At 38.3% G+C, this 26,330-nt stretch overlaps 1 protein-coding gene across 1 annotated transcript; it reads right to left on the bottom strand.

Annotated features, from left to right (window-relative positions):
- Positions 1-258: 258 nt before the first annotated feature.
- On the bottom strand, positions 259-26,124 carry ABCB1 (ATP binding cassette subfamily B member 1). The gene is made up of 28 exons (XM_053466499.1): positions 25,920-26,124; positions 25,600-25,689; positions 20,614-20,692; positions 18,473-18,617; positions 17,209-17,257; positions 15,732-15,923; positions 13,655-13,826; positions 13,351-13,475; positions 12,267-12,438; positions 11,815-11,928; positions 11,020-11,130; positions 9,204-9,329; positions 8,866-9,069; positions 8,204-8,374; positions 7,547-7,708; positions 7,156-7,326; positions 6,575-6,721; positions 6,100-6,201; positions 5,787-5,864; positions 5,558-5,641; positions 4,611-4,814; positions 4,208-4,308; positions 3,695-3,835; positions 2,923-3,079; positions 2,205-2,402; positions 1,811-2,017; positions 1,103-1,249; positions 259-885 (listed from the first exon to the last, which is right to left on the bottom strand). Exons 2-28 carry the CDS (start codon positions 25,677-25,679, stop codon positions 685-687), a joined length of 3,840 nt encoding a protein of 1,279 aa, XP_053322474.1. The 5' UTR covers positions 25,680-25,689; positions 25,920-26,124; the 3' UTR covers positions 259-684.
- Between the last annotated feature and the right edge of the window lie 206 nt (positions 26,125-26,330).

The raw sequence follows: 26,330 nt of genomic DNA, 5'->3' as shown, positions 1-26,330 counted from the left end.
GCAATTCGTACGAATCTGAATGAACAAGTCTAGTGTCTGTTATCCATTTTCGAATAACAATGGCGCTTTCACCCCCAATACACTAACAGGCCCTTAACTCACAGAACCCTTGTGATGTTTTAGTGATGGTAATCTTCATTGCCCATCAGTTTACTTTGAATAAATAATGTATGCTGCTACAGACTTAAACAATGAAACTCTACCTTGTAAGATTAGGATATAGCCGACCCTAGGTTAGGTTAAATCATAAGAAATACATTTCTAATCGCTGCTCAGCAGAACTTTATTCCAGTGTTAACATGATAAGCAAAATACAAAACCACAGTAAAGACAGGTAAAGTATTTAAAGGACAAACAATTATGTTTAGAAATAAAGAAGGAATACTGAGGACACTGTAAAGCTTTTTTCCCTTTTGTCGTAAGGAAACAGACCAGTAGTTTCATCATCTCCTGCTGTTAACGAATAATTTGAAAGAACAGACAAACTGAAGAATGTCAGGTGAAATCCCTTCCTTGCTGCTTGTAGAAGGAATGCTCATCGGGTCAAGAGACTTGTCCACAGAACAAATAAGGAACAAGAAACAAGCACACTTCAACACTTTTTGGCTTATTGGCAAAGATAAGTGACTTTTATTCTTGAGTCTCATGCTTTAGCACCACATCCTAAAATATTTTGTGTTGGGCTCATGTGTGTCCAAGCTGTATGGTGACCAGCGTATAGTAGACTCCTTTCTGTTGGACAAGCTGTTGGTGTGTCCCTTGTTCTACAATCTTTCCATTCTGGATCACTGCAATTTTATCTGCATTCTGGACAGTCGACAATCGGTGAGCGATTACTATGCACGTGCGGCCTTTTCTGGCTTTGTCCAAAGCTTCCTGTACAACCTGTAATAGTAGGAGAATAGTGTAAATATACTAATAAACCTTAGAAAATGAAGATAGTAAACGGTTATTAAGAGCTGGATGAGACAATGTTGAGACAATGTTGAGAATGGAAAATGATAAACCACTAGCCTAATGTTTCCCAAACAAAAAAACCCCTACATAGCTGTTTAATATGTGATAATTACAACAACTATATGTATATGTACTGCATTATTACCTTTTCACTCTCTGTATCCAGTGCTGATGTAGCTTCGTCAAGGAGAAGAATTGTAGGCTGCCGTACAAGTGCTCGTGCTATGGCAATCCTCTGCTTCTGACCTCCAGACAGTTGGGTTCCTTTATCTCCAACACGTGTGTTATATTTCTGAACATGTAAGGGATGTACAATGTGAGCAGGGGATACGGCACAAGAAAACAGAATGATGAACATATACTTATTGCAGCAGAAACAACATGTTCTAAACAATAACATTTCCTCACTGGTGAATACAATATATACATTTCAAAGTAAATCAACTTAATACTATTAAAATTACTTATTTTTTCCTCCCTTAGGTTAAAGAGGTGACATTTAGAAACACCAATCATTTCTCATTTACTTTACCAGTTGTTGCCTTGGTCTATTGCTCATGGGAGAAAAGGCATAGCCAAGACTTGAACAGACCACCAGCATGCTCCTGGGCTAACATCAAATACAGGGTGGAGAAGGTTGGGGGGGCTTTAATATGTAATCAAGCGAGGGGCAGGCTATTTCTAATATATCAGCAATAAGATAATATATCATCTTCTGTACAAAGGAAATACTAGATTATCCAGTATGTCTAAATGAACCATACCCTACACACCGATATATTTATGTTTATTTAGCCCATGTAATCTTACATTTTTAATTTACTTTACATTTCACTTATGGGGGTGAACTTACATCAGGCAGAGATTCAATGAAACTGTGGATATTGGCTTCTTTGGCTGCCATTTCAATCTCCTCTTGTGACACCTTCCGGCTGTTGTCACCATATGCGATGTTCTCAGCAATGCTGCAGTCAAACAGCATGGGTTCCTGGGACACGATCCCCATCTGTGCTCGGAGCCACTGGATGTTCAGCATCTTCACCCCATGGTCATCCAAACACTGGAAACCATGATATTTGAATTATTATGACAGCAACAATGACATTATGACGATTGAGATAAAAACACCATTGTAAGAAAGCACCAACAATGGCATTGTACGATCATAAATAATAATACAGTTGTCTATATACAATGCAGCCTAACATATTTGAACGTATCTTAATAGCAGAAAAAAATGATGTTACCACTTCTCCTTCACTAGCGTCGTAGAACCTCTCCAGAAGTTGGACTGTTGTACTTTTCCCGCATCCGCTGCTGCCCACCAGTGCCAGGGTCTCTCCCTTTTTAACGGTCAGATCCAGGCCCCGTAGTACTTGAACGTCGGGACGGGTTGGATAATTAAACTGAACACCCTTGAATGTCACATACCCACTACATTGATCCTGCAATAAAATAATATTTTCCTCTTATTTATGTAATTTTCTGAAAATAAAAGTGCCAGGAAAATGTAATATTTTAAAGACATGGGTATTTTTTCCTATATGTCAATAAACATTTAGGACAAGAAGCATACAGACTAGATAACATGAAGTAATGACACATTCTAAGTGACGGTTTAATATTTATTGATACAGGTGCTCTCTTTGTTTATTAGACTTCAGCACAAAACCTAATTATTAAAACTGGATTTTCCAAGTGCTCACTTATTGAATACTCTTTAATTAATAACGGAAGCAATTATATCTGGGGTAATACAAAATGGAAACAGCTGCATTTTATTTGAATGAAAATAGCGTACGAAAATGTCTTTGTGCCTATAATTTTTAGTAATAAATTGCAATGTTCGGCTGGTGTTGGGATACATTTAAGCTCTCCCGTGACCAATGAAGCAGTTACAGTAAATGCACAGAAAATACACCAACCAGGAAAGGTCTCTGTATTGTTATCCCTGTGTTAACTTACAGGCTTCTCGCCTTCGCTGCTGTAGCTGTCAATCAGGGGTACTCTTTCCAGAAGATTGAATATATGAGATGCCGACATCTTGGCTTTAGCATAGTCTGGAGCAAAGGAACTGGTCTGGCCCAAAGCCATAGCACCAAATACAATGGCTGAGAACACCCTGGGAAAGTGATACATCACACATTGTTATGAGATCCTATTGAGTAACGTTGCGTTTCTTGGTATCTGCATGGTCAGAGAGCAAAAGACTATAACTCTATTGAGGTAAACATTACAAAGTGATTCTTGAGCAGTTTAAAATATCAGTTTTATCACCAAGCATGCATGTTAGTAATCACTATTTATGAATCCACAAGACACTGTATGGGAACTTACATAGAAAATGAGTAAAACAATTTGGACAGACACTGAATATGTAGATATGCTCATGAATGTGTAGACATGCTCATAAATGTGTGGATATGCCCATGAATGTGTAGATATGCTCATGAATGTGTGGATATGCTCATGAATGTGTAGATATGCTCATGAATGTGTGGGTATGCTCATGAATGTGTAAATATGTTCATGAATGTGCGGATATGCTCATGAATGTGAAGATATGTTACTTGCACAATGTGGATATCTGTTATTGCGCAACTATACATCCAAACAAGAATCCATGGAGAGATCACTTTTAACTGCACATTACTATATGCGAGTTGATATTTTCTTATACCACAAAAGGCTGTCATTTTCCCTTCCTTGCAGAAAGGCCTAAAATATAAATACTTACAGGAACACATCATCAAATTTCATTGCGTTGATTGCCACTAGGTAGGCACCAAAACGGAAGCATCCAGCATACGCAAAGAACATGATGGCCTGAGAAAGGCCAAATGTCAATCCATGTATATGAGCTTTTTTGATGGAATTACTAAAATAAGATAAAAACACGAAAAACCTGAATTATTCACTGGAAATAAAATGGATAATTCTTGTTCTCTAAAACGTACCCTTTGTATACAATGAGCTATATGCTACATCCTTACACCATTTGAATCATTGGTGCTAAATATTTCAATTTGTAGCATCTTCTTTTCCCCTTCTTTTAAAATGTATCTGAGTATGTTTTATAACTGTAAATATTTCCCTTAAAATTAATATATGGATGGTGCAAGTCTACTGATATAGTGATTTCAAGCTACAGAGCTATATTGTGATCTCAGAAAAAGTCAGTGCCTGTCTCTTTTGCATTTTTGGGTGCTAATGTGAGGAACTTATAAATGAGCTCCTCTTTCTCTATTACCTGTAAGGGCCTTCCAAATTTTGCTCATAAAGTGACTCAAATTTCTTCTCTCGTGTCAAAGACACAACAGTGCGGATATTTTCAACAGCATCAGTGGCGATCTTGAGAGAGAGGAACAAAACATAAAAATCAAAATATGTTCATCTATTTCCCCTGCTCCTTGCTGGAAGATTGCAGCATTGAACGAATAAACTGGATTTCTCGTCATATCATGGTGGCTTCACTTTGGAGTAACATAAGGGGTCAAGAACAGGTGGTCACAATGAATGACCAAGGACTACTATTTATGTAGTAATGCCTTATATTTTTACAAATTAAATTGTAACATATTTATTGGGATTTATCACAGACCACAGATCAAAATTATTATTTTAATTTATTATTAAAAATACAAATGACTTACTTTCCCAGCCACTTCCAGTTCCTCTTTGTCTTTTTTGGCATGTCCAGCAAACATTTTCATCTCAATAAGCGCAGAAATGGCAAGGACTGGCACAATTGCCAGAATAAGAAGGGTCAGCTGCCACCCGTAAACAAATGATATTATAACAGCAGTACCCAGGTTTGCAATGTTCTGAGAAAGCAACGCCAACCTGGAACCTGTTGCCTGGTTGAAGCAAAAACGGATGAGTCAACAACTAAACTCGCCAGAATCTCTTATTCTTTATGGAGTCTACCATTTACTCAATAGATGCCCTATGAATGTACAATACTTGCTGCTATCCGGTTTTGTTGGAGAATTCCATTTAAGTGAAATAAAATCGGCAAAATTGAAAGAACATGTCAAGGTCTTTGCGGATCCTTTGGAATTTTGGATTTGCTCAGATGTGGGCCTGATCGTTCCAAGTTTGCTAACTTGGCATGGGAATAGCGAAAAGAGAATGTATGGTGCCTTAAAAATGCTCAGAGATCACTGGGGTTGGAGCTTTGTAATTCCTCTAAAGAAGGAGAGAATGGATAAGAAGTGCCAGTTTTCAAGTCCCCTGTGAAAATTGGGGTGGTGAGCTAGTAGAAATGGAGCAGGAGGTGACTGCTAGAACGACAGAAATGGGGACAAGCGTGTAGACTGGAGCATCCTACTCATTTAACATATTGTGGTTGTTTAAAGTTCATAGTTTTTCTAGTTATTATTATTTTTTTTGTTTTGTTTAGTATGTTTTTTCTTCTAGTTAATTCACAATGATGAGTGTTCTGGATGTAGTGTTAATGTGTTCATAGATATATGATAAGCTATCAGTAGGAATGAGGTCTTGGGAATCCCAAAACACGGATCATATATTAAATCGATTAAGGTGACAATGCTAATTTGATATTTAAACATATTGTATAAATTTGGGAAAAAGCACATACCCCCTGCACTTGCGAAGCGTCTGTGGCTAGTCTTGTGGTTAAAGCACCAGTGCTGTTCTTGGAATCATCAAACCAGGCAATTTCCTAACGTAAAATATTCACAATAATCATGCAGAGCAGGGAAATATATATTCATTTGTATGTTTTTAATACTGATAGCTGCAAACACAAAATGGTCTATTTCGCATATTGTATCAGAGCAGAAAAGCGATCTGAAGTATTTACATACCTGTCGCAACATTGCCTTGAAAGCCATGAGCCGGAGTCTTTTTGTGAGGATCTCTCCAGCTTTTCCAAAGGTGAAACCCTGAAAGTTGAATGACATATTCTATGAGATGTAATAATAAATCTAATAACAGTGGTAAATGCACATCATAGGGTAATTCTTACAGCGCCAAAGCTTGGGAAACACAGGGATGAGCAACACAGACATTCTGTACTTTATGCTACTGCCTACATCATTATTTAACTAATACTTTTAAAGCACTTAAAACACCAATAAAAGCGGACAACACTTACATGTGTTCCCACAAGAAGCTTACCTGCAGGAAAAAGGTTACAAAAGATATGCCACCAAGTGCCAGAAACAACAGTGAGAACATGTTACTTTTCTGCCGGACGTCATCTGGTGGTCCTCCAAATATCTGCACAGAAAGACAGCCATGAATTCATCAAGCAAGACCGAGGCAAGAGACGGGCAGCGACAGTCCCAGAATCATATGTAGAAAGTGGCAAGAGAGAGGACTACCGCTGGCAAATTCCCCACTGAACATGAACCATTTGGAGGGGGAAGTATTTAAGGGCAGTTATATGGAGGAAAGACTAACAAATTATAGGCATGAAATGAATGCACATCTTAATGAAAGAAACTAAGTAGGGGTTAAAGGGGGGCAAGAGGAGTTTTGATCTTCGCCAGGGATTAGAGAGGGATGTTCCCAATGGATCTTTCCATGGTCCTCTAATGTCCTATAAACTGGATCTTTATGGATCATACGGTAGATAAAATTTTATACATACCCCAATGATCTCGGAAAAAATGATGGCAAACACAGGTTGCGTGGCACCATTGATTATTGAGCAAATCACTCCAACAACAAAGTATGGCCATTCTGGTTTGTTCAGCCTCAAAACCTTAAAAAATGAAACCTGTGGCACATCTTCAACCTATCGAAACATAAGAGGAAGAATTTAAAATGTCTCTGAATATCATCAATGAAAACAGCAGCATGTCGCACACTTACTCTTTTAATGGGAAATAATAGAATATGTTAATTACATGTATTATCGTGCAATAAAGCCAACATTTGTAAAATATAGCAATTGATTCATTCATCCTCTATTGATTAATTCATCATTCATTAATAAGCAATTTGTGCAAAAGTATACAATTAAAAAAAAAAATTCTCATCTAAAAACTTGACTGTTGCAATGATGAGCTTTTGTACTTTGAAATAATTTTGCACTTGAATCAATTTGATGTCGCTTAATCTTTTGGGTGCATATACATTGCTTACTGCTCCAGCACTTAAGAGGTTAATCATTCATATCTTCAATCCTTTTTCCCCTTACGGATGTCACAGGATACACAGAACACTCACAGCATTCTTGTCGTTTTCCTCCTCCTTTTCTTGTTTCTCGGTTGTTTTCCTTGAGGTTCTTATGCTTGATCTCTTTCTTAAAAGCATTGATTTTGAATGATTCAGAGTTGGTGATTTCTTTTCATCCACTTCATGCATTTCACCTTCTTCACCTTCATTTGTGTCGATCGTCTTGGAAAAATAAAAAGAAACGTGAGAAAATCATTACGTTATAGCAAAGATAAACAAGATTTTATAATATGACACAAAAACTTGAAACCAAAAAGTGCTTTTTTAAAAAAAAAAAAAGGTACATACAAATTACAGTTACTGAATCCACACATTCTAAAAAATAACATGCCTTTTCCGTGAATGTTTAGGAATACACCTTTCCTGTGTTTATAAAAATTACCTGCATTGTAACCAGCTTGTAATAAACGCCTTCCTTTTTCATCAGCTCGTTGTGACTGCCTTGTTCGGTGATGACTCCATTATCAAAGCCAGCGATGGTGTCTGCATTTCGGATTGTGGACAAGCGGTGAGCAACTACAACGGTGGTACGCCCTTCTCTAGCCTGTAAACATATGAAACATCAAAAAGGACACACTTATACTCGGAGACCTGTAAAGACGCAGTCTACTCACAGCCAGCACCAGCTATAACATTTATTGGAAGCTGTCAACCAGACGAAATACCTAATCTGACAAAACTAATGGCGCTTCATAGAAGGATTGCACGCTTAACATCCACTGGCTCATGGACAATAACATTAAGAGGAGCTGAAGTCCATGCAGATTGTTTTACATGTGTTCCGCCCTATGCAAGTAGACTTCATGTTGGTCCGGTAGACAGGTCAGGGTGCTAGAATAAGTAAAGTGTGACGGCCCAGGATCTATTTAGTAGCCTGGATTCAACTGCAAGCTAATGTGATGAACGTAACAATAGAAAAGATAATTCATATTTTTTACATTGGGGTTACACAATTCAATCATTTAGGTCTTGGATACACGTTCTCAAGTCTAGGATACCAAAACACTTAAAACTTCAGTGCACATAATGTTTGTAATACCTTATCAAGAGCAGCCTGGACAACCGCTTCACTTTCTGTATCTAGAGCAGACGTGGCTTCATCTAGAAGGAGGATTTTGGGATTGCGGACAAGAGCTCTAGCGATGGCGATTCTCTGCTTCTGACCTCCGCTCAACTGCGTCCCCCTCTCTCCCACAAGTGTATCGAATTTCTGCAATACAGCCAATTATCAATGTCTTCGTCCACATCCGACAAAATGACTTGACGTTTAGCTTAATGCAGCACAATATGGATTTATTCTACTAATGCTAAAAGTACAAAACACAACACGAGTCATTATGATTCCTCTTACTCGTTTACACTGCAATTACAGTTCTACATTTGTTGACTTACAAAAAAATCACCATTTTAATACTTGGAATTGGGTTTTTTTTAATCAGAGCATAGAATATGCTGGCAACTAAAACACAGAAGCAAATACAAAAGCAAAAAATGTTTTGACAATACAGACAAAATACTTATTTCACTGGTAAATATTGCGTTTTAAAATTACTTATATATCAAGCCAGTGTAATTATTTACTTACACTTTTTACCTTAGAAACATGAATAATAACAATAAATACATAGTAGTGCAAAATCCTGTTGTTTTGGTTTTTTATGTAGGGGACAAAGCAGTATTCTAACTAAAGTTTGAACTTACCTCAGGTAAATTCATAATAAAATTATATGCATTGGCATCTATGGTTGCTTTCTCAATTTCTTCCATTGTGACATTCTCACGACCAAAGCGGATATTTTCTGCGATTGTAGTATCAAACAGCACTGGCTCCTGGCTCACCACGCCAATGATCTCTCTTAAGTACCTAGTGTTTAAGGTCCGGATGTCTTGTCCGTCGATGTATATCTAAAACATATCCAAATAAGTCACTCGGTATCTATTTGTATTTATATCTATATAACCCCCTGCCCCATTTTAGTGACTATGCCTGTAAGACACTGTAGGGGTTGTGAAAAAGCCACCAAAGAAGATTTCCTTACTGAGCCTTCTTCAGGATCGTAGAACCTCTGGATTAGCTGCACCGTGGTACTCTTTCCACAGCCGCTGCTGCCAACTAAAGCCACGGTTTCGCCGCTGGGAATCTTCAAGTTCAGTCCTTTTAAAACCTTCAATGTAACAAATTAAATAAGCAATTGTTACCCTCAGCAGTGGTCAATCTTAACCCAGAACAAATAAAATGCATTTTATCTCCACCAAATTGTCATCAACATTTACTTAAAAAACTTTTGAGGGGTAAAATGACTTACTTATGCCATAAAGATAATGCGTGATACTACTTATACAGAAATATGCAGCCTTCCTGGACTTCCAGCTGATGAAGCTTCCAGCTTTCTTAGCTAGGGTTTCTATAGGGGCAAGATGTGCCACGGGAAAGCCTTTAAATTACTAAACATCTTATTTACAGCAAGGGGTTCTAATTATGTTTAATGTTGAGTTAAAAGACCTTGCAGGCATTGGCTGGGGTATGGCCACCCTATTTACCCTCTGCTCCCACCTACATCTTATATCATCGAAAGGATGAGATTTTTAAAAACTCTTAAGGTAACACAATGGTACATCTGGGCACGAGACTCACGCTGTCCTCTGCCCTACTGAGAGAATGGGAGGTATAAGTAGTGACGATATGAGTTAGGGAGGTTGCTATAAACACAGAGCACACAATGTGACCTTTGGAATGTCTATATTTACACAGAATGTCACGAAAAAGCCATATATTATTTAATGATGTGAGATTAGATACCAGGCATTATTATGTTATTTATATACTTTGTGTGTTCTCAGATGTACATTAATCCATAAATGTGTAATGTCCTACTGCAGAATATACCAGTGAATTAATTACAACCAGGAAGCTCATATGATCAATATTACAACAGACATAAATTCACACACACAAAAAATGAAACCGCTGGAATAATTGTATTCTTTCAATAATTTTATCGCAAAGTATATAGGCTAATACCAAGCTGCTGGAATTGACATCTGTACATAAACTAGCCCAGAGCCAACAGTTACATAATGCCATGGGACAGAAAACGGGGATCAGGGCAAACTGGAGCCAATGTTTCACTGATGCTTGTTCCAATTTCTAATGTTACTCCTCACTTTATAAGACAATGTACCTGAAACACTGAAATAACAATAGCGGTTCAGAGCCACTTGGCCTATGCATTTTCTACATTTTCTCACTTGCTCCTTGGCCTTGTCTATTGTTCTGGAAACTCTTATCTCTATCACATCCACTGCTAAATCCCTACAATAACCACATGCATTTTCGCTGCAAGCCTATTCCATATAACCACAGCCCTCTTAGTAAAAGGTTACTTTCTTGCATCACATCTAAGTCTCTGGCCATCCATCCTAGCGTACCACAGAAACTGCTAGGTATCTAAAAGAACAGTATAAAGTGCAAGCTTCACACCTGTAAACATATGATCACAAAGAACATGTTAAATTAAGTGTGTCTTTACCTGTCCAGGGGCGTAACTAGAAACCACAGGGCCCCTGTCCATAAATTGCATCGGGGGTCCTCTAACTTCACAAAGCAACATATACCACAGTGCCAGTTTTCCAAACAGCCTATCAGTGTCATCTTTGTCTCCAAACAGCTTGTTAGTACCACCTTTGCCCCCAAACAGCTTACCAGTGACATATTTGGCCCCAAATAGCTTGTCTGTGTTATCTGTTGTCAAACTGCTTGTCAGTGCCCCTAAACGGCATCAGACAAGTTAAAATAAAAAATAGACGTGAGCAAAACATATTTGTAGGATGCATACCATTAGCAGATTGACTAACCTGAATATCTGGTCTGGACGGGTAAGTAAACTTCACATTCTTAAACTCAATGTCTCCTTTAATTTTGTCAGGTTTAAAGCCTTCGGTGGAAAAGCTGTCAATTTTGGGCACCTGAAGTATTAAACAAAACAATCGATACTCAATGTTTTACTTAAAAGAACACTTAATTTAAATAAATGAACACATTGTGTTAACTGCAGACTCTTATGCAAAAAATTGGAAGCACTAATGAAAGCAAACCTTTACAAATTAATACTCAGTGTTGAGCGGCCATCTTGAACTTTCAGTAGTCTATGTATATTCTTTGCCATTGTGATAACCACATGCAAAGAAATGAATAAACTAGGAGACTGTTGATATCATTTGAAACCCTATTTATCAATTTACCAGATATGTTTAAAAAGCAAATACACAATTTGAATTTATAGTATTTTATTTTTTATGCCTGTTCCTTTCACTATATAACTTCTCCATTTACTATGAGTTTCAGTGTGAAACACTCTGCGCGGCCACTTGGCTCTGACCCTTTAGCTTAGCAGGCCATGACATGGATGGCTACTGCCAAGGCTCAATCTTGAATGTGACAGCCTATTGTTGAATGATTAGATGAACAGATACATTGTGTGCAGAACAATGTATTTGTTACTTATATGATTATCAAATGTCCCATAAATGATGATACTCAACATGTGTGGTCTGTAAGTCTTTGTAACTCTTAAAACAGGATTATTTACAACAATGAAGCAGATTCACATGCATTTTAGAGAATTAGTTACTGTAAATAGGTATACTTACGTTATCAATAATATTAAATATTGCATAGGCTGCTCCCCTGGCATTGGAAAAGGCCTCAATATTGGGTGATGTTTGTCCAATACTAAATGCACCAAGAATGACGGCAAAAAATACCTTGAGAAATAATGAATAAAAAAACAGATTCAACCACAATTGATATGTTCAAACACCCAAACTTGTAATTTGATAGTTGGGGAGAGGGGCATCTGATGCAATGCAGTTTGAGCTAATTTTCGGATGTTTTTAAAATCAAGATACAGTTATTTTTATCTTTTCATAAATAAATTATTGCAGTAAAATCTCATTGGCTGACACTAATGTCTGCAGTTTGTGCCTTGTGAATCTGGTAAGATGGAAACATTGCCTGTCTTTGGGTAACATAAATAAATAACACAATACATTCTCATAATTAAAAGGTTATATACAAATAGATTAGGGAAACTCTCATTTACCGTGAGAACACCGCCGATGCTGTACCCTTCATCTATAACCAGAGTTGTACCATACCAAAATGCCAATGCGTAGGAGGCATATATCATTAAGAAAGCAAATCCTATTGAAATGTTGGCGGTTACTGCCTTTTTTATGCCTATTTTCTTGGCATCCTCTAAGTTTTTTTCATACCTATGAGAAATATAAAAAAACATAAGTGTTCTAATAAAACAGAAAAAAGCGATCGTATGCACTTTAATTTTATCATGGTGTCCAACTTGCAAGTACAAGGGGCATTTTGATTCAAACAGTCAATCAGTGGCACTAAATGCATATCCAGGGAGGGCACTGTGAGCTGCAGCTTCTCCCTAAGGCAAGTAATATTTTTCTTTTCTATCTGAATGAATGCATATAAAAGTCCTTGTAAGTATTTTCAAATGCATTAACTGTTCAGGAAGGTACCCTGGAACACTAGAGTGTCCCTTTAACTATGTACAACAAAATCTCTCACAGACGATTGTTTATAAAGAGCGAGTATAGCTGAGATAAGGAGTTCCTCTTTTTTCATGTATTTCTCAGTCCAAAGATCGGGGTCATTGTAGGGCCGGCCTTCATTTTCTGGAGTCATACTCCCCAGATCTTCTAGGGAAATACCCCCCAAAAGGGGGGACCACCTAAATCTTCAATGTAGGAGCCAGATGGCAAACAACACCTCCCCCACCAAAAAGTTGAGTCTTCATGACCTGGCTCTACGGTGGCAATTTCCAATGTGTGCCATGAAGTAAGTTCAATCAAAAAAGTGAAAGGTTCATCTTATTATAACAAAACATTATGAAGGCAAAATGTGACCCCTTGTGCAAGCAGCACTTATTAAATGCCCTATTAAATACACACTTAATGGTGTGAAAATAGCTTTTTCACACAACCAAAACCCACCCATGACTCACTGTTTAGTGAGCAGAGCTGTTTCAGGACAGAGGGGAAACATTATAATAACTGTTCAACTGCGAATACAACTTTAAAACGTCCCATTTGCTAAAATAAAAAGACATAAGAAGATGTTATTGTAAATGGGAAGTCTGGCACCACGTAAGCTCTTCTCACCTCTCTATTTCCTTGTTTTGTCCGCCGAAGGCCATCACGGTCCTAATGGCTGCAAGCACCTCTTCAGCAACAGCACCAGCTTTGGCATAGGCTGTCAGCTCTTTGTTGGTGAACGCAGACAAAATCTGTAGATTACCAGTGACATATTTCAAACAATGTTCTGCTCGTATCAAGTCTTTTTGTTTAACACATTATACAATTGGTAATTAGTGGAATTAATAAATCCTCTAATTCTTATTCACATAAAACTTTTTTCCTTCTCTATGTAAAAATGAAACTCTTAAATATACCTTAATGGTCTTACCTTTGACCAAATGGCAGCTGAAAGTCCCATCACTGGACTAATGGCTAAAATAACGAGAGTCAGCTTCCAGCCTTTGACAAACCCAATAACAAATCCGGTTAAGAATGTAGACAAAGACTGAAGCAACATTGAAATTTTGTCTCCAATTCCTTCATTAACTTTGGCGACATCGCTATAAAGAAAACACAGATTTAACCCATTACTAGTTTTCTAAGCTACCAAAACGTTGCAACTGAATTATTATCGTGATAATTTACGCGCCATAAATATACATTTTGATGGAGGTTTCTTCATCTGTCATGGTATCCCTCATCTTCTAGTGATTATTCTTGGAGGTCCCCTGTTACAATACTAGTACAATGGAATGTCCAGCCACTTGTAGACTTACACGGCAATGTGATACACAGACTAGGGGTTGATGTAAAAAAATGGGTGATGATTTGCCCCTCGGACTGCCTATTCATGCAATATTACTGACAACATAAAGTAAAACACCATACAATATTAAAACTCCAGCCTCATGTTAAAAATACATCAGACTGAGATGGACCCCGTGACAGATTTAAATCTGCTTGTAGCACGGGACATCTATGTTACAGGGGACAGTTCAAAAAACAAAATTAAAACTTAATATACGGTGAATGACCATAAACTATAACAGATGTATAGATTTTGGTCAGTGAAATCACTCCCGTGTGTATACACGCTCTTTGATGACATCAGAGTATTGTGTTCCAGAGAAAAGTCTCATTGACTCCAACTGCCCAGAGCCGCCTCCTGTCTAGAGGCCAATCCTTTCAGTCCCTGTGTCTGTATGGTATTCTGATCCGTGTCGGCCTGTGTATCTCTCGTTGCTATTACTGTGCATGTAACATGTTTTCCGTTCCCAAGAGTGTTTGTGTGCTCATTCACCACAGAAGAGGTTAAGACGAGATCAAAGTTTTACCACAAACAATTTAACCACACATGAAGAAGAACCAACTCAGCACTTCCTACAGCATGAAGTAATCTGGGCTGTCGTATAATAATGCATAAAGAAACAGGTAAAAAATATTTTATCCCACCCTAACTTCGTGACTTAAAAACGTGCCGTCTATATCGCAAGGCAAACGGGTCAGACCCCCAGGGCCCAAACATTCCCAATTAATTGACCTGGCTGCCCCCATGGTGTGATTAGAGGGAGATAATCTGCATAGAAAGCTAGGTAAAACTGAGGACAATGGATTCCACCACCCCGTCCCATCATGTCAAATGGTTTGCTCCACATAAGCTTCCTGTCTGGCATGCGGACAGAGGTCTTCCTGCGACGGGGTGTGTGTCTGTCTCAGGCTCTTGAGTCTCTGCCTGCCTTGTAGGATGCCCCACTCAATTGTACAAATGCAGCTGGGTGACTGAGGGCAATATACGCTAAGGGGGCAGATAACGTGCCTTATTATTAACGCCTATTAAAGGACCAGGGCTATTTTACGCTACAGGACCAGAGCAATTTTCAAGTTCTTTCCCTCTTTCTCACTTAGTATACCCACGGACATTTATAGTTTTTTTTATTCTGGCTTTTTTGAAAAAAATATTCACATTAATAGTAATTATACACCGCTAATCTAAATGGAGAAAAACCAAATATATATTCGTTAACTTGTCCTGATCACAGAAAGAAGCATAAAACAGTGGCACAGGCAGTGCTTACATCTGACTGTCTCAGTGCATGTGATTGGCTGCAGAAGCGATCACATGCATGGAAGTGCAGGGGATCTGCTGTAGACTGACAGCACCGGGTCAGGGAGGGGCCAGCAACAGCGATGACCCAGTGATCATGGTGACGTGGGGGCATTTGTAATCTGGTATGTCATTAGTCGCGAAGGGGTTAATGTGCTTGATACATTCCTGAGTTTCCATATACGGGGTAACCGGTACAATCCTAAAGTTACATACTGAGCTCAAACATACAAAAATATCAGTGTCAACAAAATACATAATATACTAATTTATGATTATTTTCAATTCCAGTGTAAATTGTAAACTTAGCGTCACTGCCGGAAAGAACCAGGAATACAGTTCTTACAAAACATGAACCTACTCTGTGAGTCTCGTGTTCAGTTCTCCTGCATCGTTGACGTCAAACCAGCTGATTTCTTGACGCAGAACAGCATGGAAAAAGTTCCTTCTAATTTTTCGAATCTGTCTGCCAGCCGCAAGAGTCCAGAATGAGATCTGTATATAAGCAGTCACCAGCACTCCGAATCCCAAGCCAGTATAATAATAGGCATATCTGATGGAATTTAACAGAATAAATATATTTTAGTTTTAATAGTATTTTGTTTTCCCTGACGTAGTCCCTTAGGTCGTCTCTTAGTGAATTTTCACACATTAGATTCAGATCCACTGTTGTATTAATCCCACAAGCCCTTTCTTTCTCTAACTCCAAGCACTCTCTATTCCACATATAGCATTTTTCATATATTATTTTTAATGACAATATTAGTTGGTTTGCTCGGTGCATCTATGTGCACAGCCTCAGGTAGAAATTAATCGCGGCAATATTTTAATGTTAATGTATAACCTAGGGTTGGAGAAATCATTGGACTTTGTTTCGTGTGCGATAAAAAGCTGTAAAAATGGGAAAGGCACGAGAAATCATTGCGGGCCATACTTTTTAAGAATATCAAACAGACAATGAAGCAGTGAGTGGAACCTTTACTTCTTGCATTACCATTCTACACTTTGGGTTCTTCTGTCAGATTATAAAAAGAAAATATGTAATCTTTCTTTTCAGTTTAATTCAGAACATGTTCACTTTATGCTTAATTTCTAAGGATGGAAATGCAATGCGGTTTATTTACCAGGTGGCTTGGAAGAGGGTTTCAACCTGATATCACTATGAATTATGGAGGGTCAGCCCCATTGAGCTCTTTCCCATAATCCATAGCGCTAAAACAGTGAGATGAGTTTTAAGAAATCTCCAACAAAACGTATAAAAAAAATGATAAGGCATTTAAGTCGAAGAATCAAAGGAAGTTTATATCTAGAAAGGAAGTGGCCTTCCTGCCCCTCCCTGAACTCGCAGGTTTGCTCTGCGCCTTTGGATTGTATCCAGGTAGGGTGACATCGGCCATGTTTTCCCAGACACAATTTTTACATATTGCTGACCAGATTTTATTCTTCCATCTGAAGGTTAAATCATATAAAAACTACGGAGGGATGTTTAACCTTTCACATAAGAATCAAGAATTCCCTGAAAAATTTGAAAACGTGCAAAATTTGACATGATGAAAAAAATATTTCTGCTAAGGGGTCAACTGTACTGTACTGTACTGTATATAAACATGTAACTAACTAGAGCTGGGTGAACAGCAACCTTAATCCAATAGACCAATCAAATTCATTCTTTATTCAATTTTATTAAAAGAAATCACACACTAAAATGACAGAATTCTAAAAATAAATATATAAAGAAAATATACCATAGACTAGGGTTGATTGGGTAATTTTAGTTAATATTCTGGTGAGCCGCATGGAAAGAATCCTAACTATAATTTAGGTTTATTGTTACTTACGTAGTCATTTGATCCTGTAGGTTGAATGTAGAATTCATTGATTGATTGTCTACAAATAATGTTACAAAAGATAAGCATTTGATTTTCCATTGAGAGATGTTCGAGAGTAGCGCAGATAAAATAAAATAACCCCCCCACATTGCCTACACCCACCCTCCCAAAATCCCCCAAATTATCCTATGATCAAAGACCGCATTACAAAAAATTAATGTGTAACAATAGCACACCTCCATCCCCTCCAAAAATAGCAGTTGCGCCCAGCCATGATTGCTGATGTGGTTACAATGGAACGTTTGGCCTGACACTGAAGTCAGTGAGGGGCTCTGCCAGAAAACTCGTACCTCCAGTAGAACCTCACTAGCATGGAAGGTAATGGTTATGGCAGACCAATTGTTCACACATATATTGTAATCTACCTATGTATTCCAAGATTCCTTTCCTAGTATAGAGCACTTGCACCTTTTTAACTAGAACAAGTTCTGCCCCAGACTTTGGCTGAATATGTGGCCGGGCATAGATGGCCAGTTCGGGCCTGGTAGAAACCATCTTTTAAAGTAAAAGGAGCTACAATGGTCCATGAATGTATAGAGCTGGACAAAATCATGTACAATTTAGGATCCAAATAGGCAATTTTAGGAGTCAGCTTGAAATCCTGGAAAGGATATACCCGCAGGGATTGCATACACTCATAAGGATCACAATAAAATGTAATACATTGAGGTACAATTTTAGGAGCCATGGCCACATAGTTACTCTGGGAATCTGTCCAGCCCAATTGATATTTTGTAACATTCAATAGTGTTTTCACAAATATATTGTGAAGCTATAACACAACACATTATATTATATATTGCATGCATTTACTATGTTGAAACCCTTCCCAGAAGTTATCCTTTCATCCCTCAAAATAATGTTTCATTCATAAGTTGCCTCGAACACTTGTCATAGGGCACAAAAATAGGCACTGATGGGATGTTGCCATGGAAAAAGGCATCTTAAACAATGCTTTTAAGCTAGAATTCAATAAGCATTTTTCCTAGGTGGGACAGCATCTTTAATAGACTTGGTCATGGAGGCCTGATTTCCTCGTGGAAGCATTTCCTGAATATATTTTAGACATGAAATTGCTAAAACAGCTTGTAGAAAGAGCAAAGAAACATTCATTCTAATAGCTTGACTGATATCATACAAAGAATGTATAATATTGTGTGAGTTACTTTTCTTTAAATTAGCTATTGTGCATGAAGTCATTGAAAGTACTTACTCGCCGCATTTTGCCCGGCTTCGACAAAGCTGTCTGTCATATCACCAAATACCAGCATCATTAGCGGTAGACCTGCTCCATGCACTATTGCCGCAATGGATCCAACAACCATTAACAGCTTGTCTGTTGCGCTGGAATATCTAAACTAAAAAGAGTAAAAAGCATATTAGTAAAAGGTTACGTTTTCGTTTGCACTAAATAATTGGTTCACAGCTTAAAAATGCACACGTGACTCATGTCATGGTGATTCATTTGGGTTGCCATCCTTTTGGGGAGTATGTCTGGTAAACCAAGAATATGCTGGAGAATTGAACACTTCGCCTCCCTGATATTTCTATGCACTATGAAGGACCGACTCCAATGATCATTTCTGCAAGTAGCAGCAGTATGAATAAACCCACTACCTACATACATGACAAATAACAGATATTAGTCTGAATCCATCCACAAGGAAAGCAAGGAAGCAAACCCAAGAAACAGTGATTATTTAACAAGCAATGAGGTGCCTCTGATCACTCCACTCTTACTGAACCAAGAGTCAACATTGGGTTCCCAATATGAGATGTAAGGTGACAATTTGGACGACATGACTACATTCTATGTCTCAGTGATGTCTCCAGGTACACTGTATGTGGTTACAACCTTAGTTGCAGCATTTATTTGCACCTGATCGAGTCTCTCTTGGTGGGGAGAATAATGGGCCCATATAGGGCTTATTCTTACAACTCTTTACTTTTCCAAATACTATCCACTAGAGAATCTAAGGTTGCCCAGGGCGCGACTTTGACACTCGAGGAACTTCCTGTCTAAAGAGGTTCGTAGAAAAAGCCAAGCAGGACGTATTTCCCGTTTTCTGATGTCACTTCTAACCAATTAGCCAACCATGTAAAAAAAACATATTCTATAGCAGATACTATGTAATTCCCAAGGGAAGACACAGCCTTACTTACCGTATTTGCTCGATTATAAGATGACCCTAATTATAAGACGACCCCCCAAAATCTGAATATTAACTTAGGAAAAAAAAAGAAAAAGCCTGAATATAAGACGACAATAAAGGAAAAAAGTTTTACCAGTAAATGTTAATTCATGTAAACTATTTTTTTTATAAAAGCTATGATTGAGAAAAATATTTTTTTTGTTTTTATTTCCTTGTATTTTCCAACCTGTCCTCCAGTTACGCACATCTGCAAATACGGTAATATTGTGAACATTTTCAAAAGTAATTTTTTTAAAAATCCTCGATTTTGTCTTGTGAAATATTTACATTATTGCAAACCTGCAGTATAATTTCTTGCGTTGAGCAGAATATAGTAACTGATCAGCTGCTCCACCAGGTCAGTTCATTATTAATGACCAATAAGCAGTACATTGGGCTTTAGTGCCTGGTAGTGAGGGAGCCCCCTTAACCATCAGAACTTTGGGTAGCTGCGCCGCTTCCTTAATCAGGGATATTATAATGTCCCTGACACCTCCACTCCAGAAGAATGCATATCGAACTCTATGAGAACTTAAATATGCATTCTTCCTAAAAGAACAAAAACAAAATTAAAGATCTTACCTGACAAAGAAGGAGCTGCCCTGCTGCAGCTGCTGCCCTCCTCTCCTGGTCCAGCTATGATTGCCACTGATTGTCAGCTTGAAGCAATCAATCAATGGCAGAAAAGTGTTCTCATTGAAATCAATAAGAGGACTTTTCACGCATGCACGTAGGACTCTGAACGGTCCCCTGCACACAGTGTTCTCCTAGCCAGCACTGGAGGTGAGATGTGTTAAGTCAAACCCATCTCCTGCAGGGCATTTAGCTAAGGGCTTCGAAAAGGGGCAGAATCCCCCAACCCGCACACAGCTGTCATTAGAGTGCATATGATAGCTCGAGTGTCCTTTTAATTACATTCACTATACATTCCCGAATCAAAGCATACAAATTAAACAGTATATGGAACAGCTTCTATTATTAGCTTTTACTTATATAGCGCCAGCAATTTACACAGAACTTCTTATAATACATCATAAAATTACGTATATTCAGGGTATATGACAAGACGGACTGACAGACTAAGACAAACAGATACAGTACATTAGATAAAGAGGGCCCTACTATCTAAGGCAGTATCCGGAGAGCATTACATGAGACTTACCATAGTGAACGGGCTGACCATTTTTGGCTTTTCCGGTTTTTCTTTATCTTTATTTTTACCAAAAAGAAATTTCTTTTTCCTGGAAATGAAGAAAAATAACAATAACAGGTCTTTCTAAAGTTTTGATATTTAAAAAACTACCAGAAATAATAATTATGCAGAATTATTGGGCCAGCTAGACCGTCAGGCAGCTGTGTAGATAAGAGTACCGGTTCATTTTTATGCTACGACTGTATTTTGTAATTATATAGAAACATTTCTGCTGTTTATGTATTATTGTAACTTTTAGGTCGGTAGAACACTGCGATGCACTCATACCCAACAAACATTAATGAGCTCCTTGAAAAGAGGGGCATCAGGGGAGGAAAGAGGTATTTGGGCCCAAACGGTTCAAGTTAACAACTTTATCCTGATTTGACATGCAGGTACATACTGAAAAAACATCTGCAGACCATAATCGGTGCCCAAACGCCCCCCCCACCCGGATTTACCCAGGAGTGACCCAGAGAAGCGACGCTTCAGCCCAAATCTCCAGGCGAAACCCGGTGAGTTCTCAGGTATGGTGATAGGAAAACTTTTCAAACTATGCTCCAGCACATAACTTCAGCAACACTGCACCAACCTAACAACCTTGTACCTCTTTAACAGAAGGCACCTTAATGAGAAACGGATATCGATCAGCATATGAAGAGTGCAAATCATGTACAATATTGATTGACCCCCCAAAATGACGAGTGATCTGGTTCTTTTTTACGGATGTAAATCACCTCTTGTCAGATACCGAGACCCATAATTATCCAACACTTTGTATTAAATTATTTATTTCAGCTTCATCAGCTACTCACATGCATTCATTTTTATTTGCCTATTTAATTTTTTTTACCTTTATGGGCAAACCCACATTTTTATCATGTTTTCCGGGATTCCATTTAATTTACTTATGGAGAATGGAAACTGCTAGTTCTGTATTTGTAAATGTTATGATTACACCAGTCATTTGATGGGTCCGGCCTTAAGATGAAAACATAAACATGCTAAACATTTAACCAAACACCCCAGATGTAACTTCAAGCACCATATTTCTGTTCCAAGCGACTTCAAGAACCCACTGGCTCATAATCTTGTTTAGTTTCATTGTTAAATGTTCTCTGAAAGGTCAGAACAGACGTACACTGTGGTGTTTTTGCAAAAGTTTTTAGCAAGGGACTTCACCAGTTGTGGGTAACTGAATGTAATGTTAGTGATGAACGCTTTATGGGTTAATATTTTCCTGTTTATAGTTATTTTGACGTGAATACGATCGCAGCACGAAACCCTAACTCTTCAAAGACCTCCCGGGGTTCATTTCAGGATAAAGGGGTGTTTTTTTTACTTTCATTTGTGATTAAAAGGAAAACTATTTTTTTTAAAAAATGTTATATTGACGATCTTATTTCCCCACAAATTTCAGAGGCTTGTGGTTTATTAATGAAGCCACGGAACATATCAGCCCAGGGTTTTTATATTTCAGCTCTAGAGCTAAAATGTGTATGATGTAAGCAGTGGGGGAATTTAAACATGCACGACATAGATATATGAATCTGAATCGAAGATGAGACCAGCGACTGATGAGGTCTGAGTCCGGGCAGACCAGATGGGCCGGATGGGTCTTATCTGCCATGTTTGTATGGTTGGCAAAAAGTGTCTCTGTTTTTAAAGTGCAGGAACCCAATGATTTGTTTTGATTATTAATTGCTTATGAGAGGATAACGTATGATTGTATTTATTGTATTTTATTTAAAAATTATCTGGGTTTTTTTTTTTTAAAAAAACCCTGTCAACAACAGATGAAAGGGCGCCGGCATTGGACCTTTGATTCTATATATTTTTTTGTTTAATATACTAGTCTAACCCTCACTGTTGAGTACTATAGGTCCATGCTATATAAGTTATACATCTATCATATATATATATATATATATTTTCAAGTAAATCTTTCTAGATTTCATGTTAGGAGTTTGCTGATTACAGAAGAGAACGTCAGCCTGAGCTGCGGATAGCCTGACATTTTGGATGATTTCTCAGTTGCATTTTCAAATTTCACAATGCATGAGATGGACAAAAAAAAGAGAATTTAACGCAAAAACTCTAAATAACATTGGAAATGAACCGGATATTATTCACCAAACACGCAAGAAAAGATTTTCGACAGACGGTATTTTAATGTAATATTAAAATCAGCTAATTACAGGTATTCAGCAGCCGTAATTAGACGATAACCCGCAAGAAGTGGGGCAGAGAGTTAGACATGTTGGGACATGTACTATTGGAATATATATATATATATATATAGATGTTATCAGACAGGTTTAATGAACGCGGATACTGCATCTTGATTCACCTCTAATCACAGCTAAATGAACTTTCCAGTAAGGCTTTATAATAAAATTATTAGCAGTGGTAAATCTTAATTACCCGGGGTATTGAGTTTTAAAAAAAGGCTGAAACATGGAAACTATTTCTTACAATTTCCGTCTCTGCCACTTATTGTAAGACAACGTTTTGTATTTATTCTAATATATCGCTTTTCTTTGTGTACACACCAATGACATTTTCTGCCATTTTCTTCAAGTACCGGTAATACTTATTTTGTCCATAAATTACACACATTTGGGTTTTCACTGACCCATAAACAGTAAACTTAATGTAGGGGGCTACAAAAGTGATTTGGGGACAGTTTTTGAAAAGTGGTCTTATTACTATAGTAACCAGTGAAACGTTCCCGCTGTTTTGTACCCTTGGCCTGCGGCCTTGATTGCATCCTCTCCTGCGTGAAATCCTGCCCATACTCATCCTATATTCCCGATTTATTTGGTCGTACCAGGTGAGGTGGCAACATCAATGAATGTGATGACAGCGACAATAGGAGTTGGTATAAATGATACATGATCCTGGCTGTCACCTTATGTGTGATCACAAAGAGAACCAGTTACTTAATAATGTATTAGCGTCTATGAGCGTATACATCCCGTATACCTCTAAAAGGCCTTATCACATTACCAATCAAGAACATGCTCAAGCTGACCGGAACATTCCAATGATCATCTTTGATAATAAGGAGACCCGGGGCAAGCCTTATTCCGTGGGCCACACTAGCCCAGACATACCCGACACAAAGAGATCGCCGACACAGACCTCTCCACTAGCAATTCATTGGGTTATGTGCATTACGGGGTCTGAGATATGATATCATACCCCAGTACGCTGGAACATCAAGTGGCACGTAGACCACCAAAGAGTTCTCTGGAAGAGGTCTGTGTGGGCACAACCTCCACCTTTCTTGGTCTGTGCAGTGGGGCTGTACATACTAAGTATGAAGTCAGACTCGGACTGGCCATCTGGCACAACGGGCAAAGGCCTGGTGGGTCGCTGGCTATCGACGCCACATATCCACCGGTTATGTCGCTTCAGGGACTGGATATGCCTGTCTGCAAGGTAGCCACTTGAACATAATAATGTAGCATATCCAGCCACGGACCGAACCTACGTCATCAGCCGGTCTCTGGCCTTAAAGTGCAAGTGCCGCCTTGTGATGGCCGGTCTGGCACTGGTAAAAGGGTTGTGGGCCTTTAGGCTGAATTTTGGCACAACGCAGCCGCCACTTTACAAAGTTTTTTGTTTTTTTTCCAGTTTTATACATAACCCGGAATATATACTAATTATTTTGCTTAGTGATACATATGGCAAATTGAATTAATTGGATCTAACGTACAAGTAGCAATAAGTGCGCAGTGCCACCTGGCATTTGCCTGATTTGCCCAACGGCTAGTCCAGGCTCGTAAGAACCAAATGAGGTATAAAGAATTTGAAAATCCATTCTCAAATAGTCATATGATGAAACATGTGGTTTTATAACCTGCGGTATCCCTTTGATTAACATACAGAAAGAAAAATCAAACTTCTGCGTCCTGCAAATAGTTCCATTGATTAAAATGCAAGCAAACGTACTCTTGGTCAGCGCAACCTCTTTGTACAGTTCGGCTGATAGGAATATTACACTGTCAACAAAAATTATCTGTCTAATCAGCCAGCATCTTTATTGTGCTAATAAGGTTCCATAAAAGTGCCCGTCTTGTTCTAAACTGCAATAAATATGCATGTTTTGTATCCTTGGAGAGCCTATTACCTGGGCGCAGTCCAGTATCCATCTGTGAAAGTAATATTCTTAATATATTGTACTTTTTAAAATGTTTGCATAAATAATCTACAGCAAACGTCAATGAAAACATCTAATATTTACACTTACGGGCAACATGGTCACAAAAAAACACATATTCTTCCTGAGATATATTTTCCTGGTGGTCTTGTGGTAAAACGGCTTTATTGCCAAAACATTAGGGAATTACCTTACTTTTTGTCTATTTTAGTGTCTATATATACCTTTTGGCTACAATCTAGGATGGAATATTCTGTTCACTAATCGAAGTTTTAAGTCTAAAAGTATAGTTGATCGTTAGAAAACCCTCTTGTTATAGTGTCACAGCTAGAAATTGCCTTGTTTTCATGGAAAAGTGACCCTAAACTTTGGAACGGCAGAGTGTGTGTGTGTGTGTGCGTGTCTGTGTGTGTGTTGTATACTACGAGGTACAGGACACTTGATCTTTACCTCTGCCATAGGCAGCCTATCATTGTACGGAGATCAACATAAGGGGACTCCTACTCAATGAACTACTGTTGTAAGACTGAAATGCGTTACATTTTTAAAAAATAAGAAGATAAAACATAGAGATCATTAAGAAATGAAGATTTTTTCTGCTGCCCATCTGTGATGAATAAATAACAATGTTTTGATACTGTCTGCAATGAGCCAGACCACAACATTACACCAGACTCATTCAGCTGACGTACTTCCAGTACCAATAAAATGACAAAATCAGATCTGCTGATTCCAGTCTCTTCATTTTTACATAAAAATAAAGATAATAAATATTTATACAATTAACTCACTTTTTTGTGCTGGGGTCTGATATGGCCACTGCAGCTCCATCAATTCCATTCACTTCGCTCTTCCTTTTCTCACTGTCCATTTTTAAATGTCTATTAAAAAAAAAAAAAAACAGATGTAAAAAGTCATAAAATAATAGAATAAAAAAATCAAACCATTATATATTCTAACTTTAATCCAAGTCACTTAAGCACACATGAGGTCATCAAGGTTCTATTATTCCTTTCTATGCATTAAAATAAAAGGTACCACCCTCGGGGCATTTGGGGGGCATCTAGTTAAATGTCTGATGATCCAGATCCTGAGTGTTTCTCTTACTTACCTTTAGTGTTGCTTCTGATACGGATAGGAGACCAAGTTTATCTTTATTAACGGTGGGGTTTGTAACGTCCGATTTGCCCCACTTGGGGCTGTTGATGGCAGAAATGGAGACAGGGGACCGGCAGACACCGGGGAAAATACACTTGGCTCCTCCTGCTCGGCAATGATTGACAGACTACACGCCGCGGGTGACTCGGCAGAGCTGGATGCTGTCCCGATCAGCGCTGATCCCGCTCCTCCTCGCTCCTGCGCCCGGGGTTAATATTAATAATGAAGTTAAGGACTCTTGCGTTGTGAATGAAAGCAGCTGCCCCGCCTTGCACTTGACTTACATCATCCGGTGCAGCTCGGCTCCCACTTACATCCTATCCGCCTACTGTCTCTGCAAGTAGACACTGAATTCACGGCACTA

This window comes from Spea bombifrons, chromosome 5 (assembly GCF_027358695.1).
Source record: "Spea bombifrons isolate aSpeBom1 chromosome 5, aSpeBom1.2.pri, whole genome shotgun sequence".
Lineage (NCBI taxonomy): Eukaryota > Metazoa > Chordata > Amphibia > Anura > Pelobatidae > Spea > Spea bombifrons.
This window is presented reverse-complemented; position numbering and strand designations above follow the sequence as displayed.

Bases quoted from the DNA above. Each gene is read 5' to 3' on its own strand.
- ABCB1 (XM_053466499.1), bottom strand. From the start codon at position 25,679: ATGGACAGTGAGAAAAGGAAGAGCGAAGTGAATGGAATTGATGGAGCT. The intron at 13,827-15,731 runs GTAGGTTCATGT...TTTTCTTTATAG, and splicing joins CTGAACACGAGACTCACAGA to CGATGTCGCCAAAGTTAATG. The intron at 5,642-5,786 runs GTATGTAAATAC...ATTTTACGTTAG, and splicing joins TCAAGGCAATGTTGCGACAG to GAAATTGCCTGGTTTGATGA.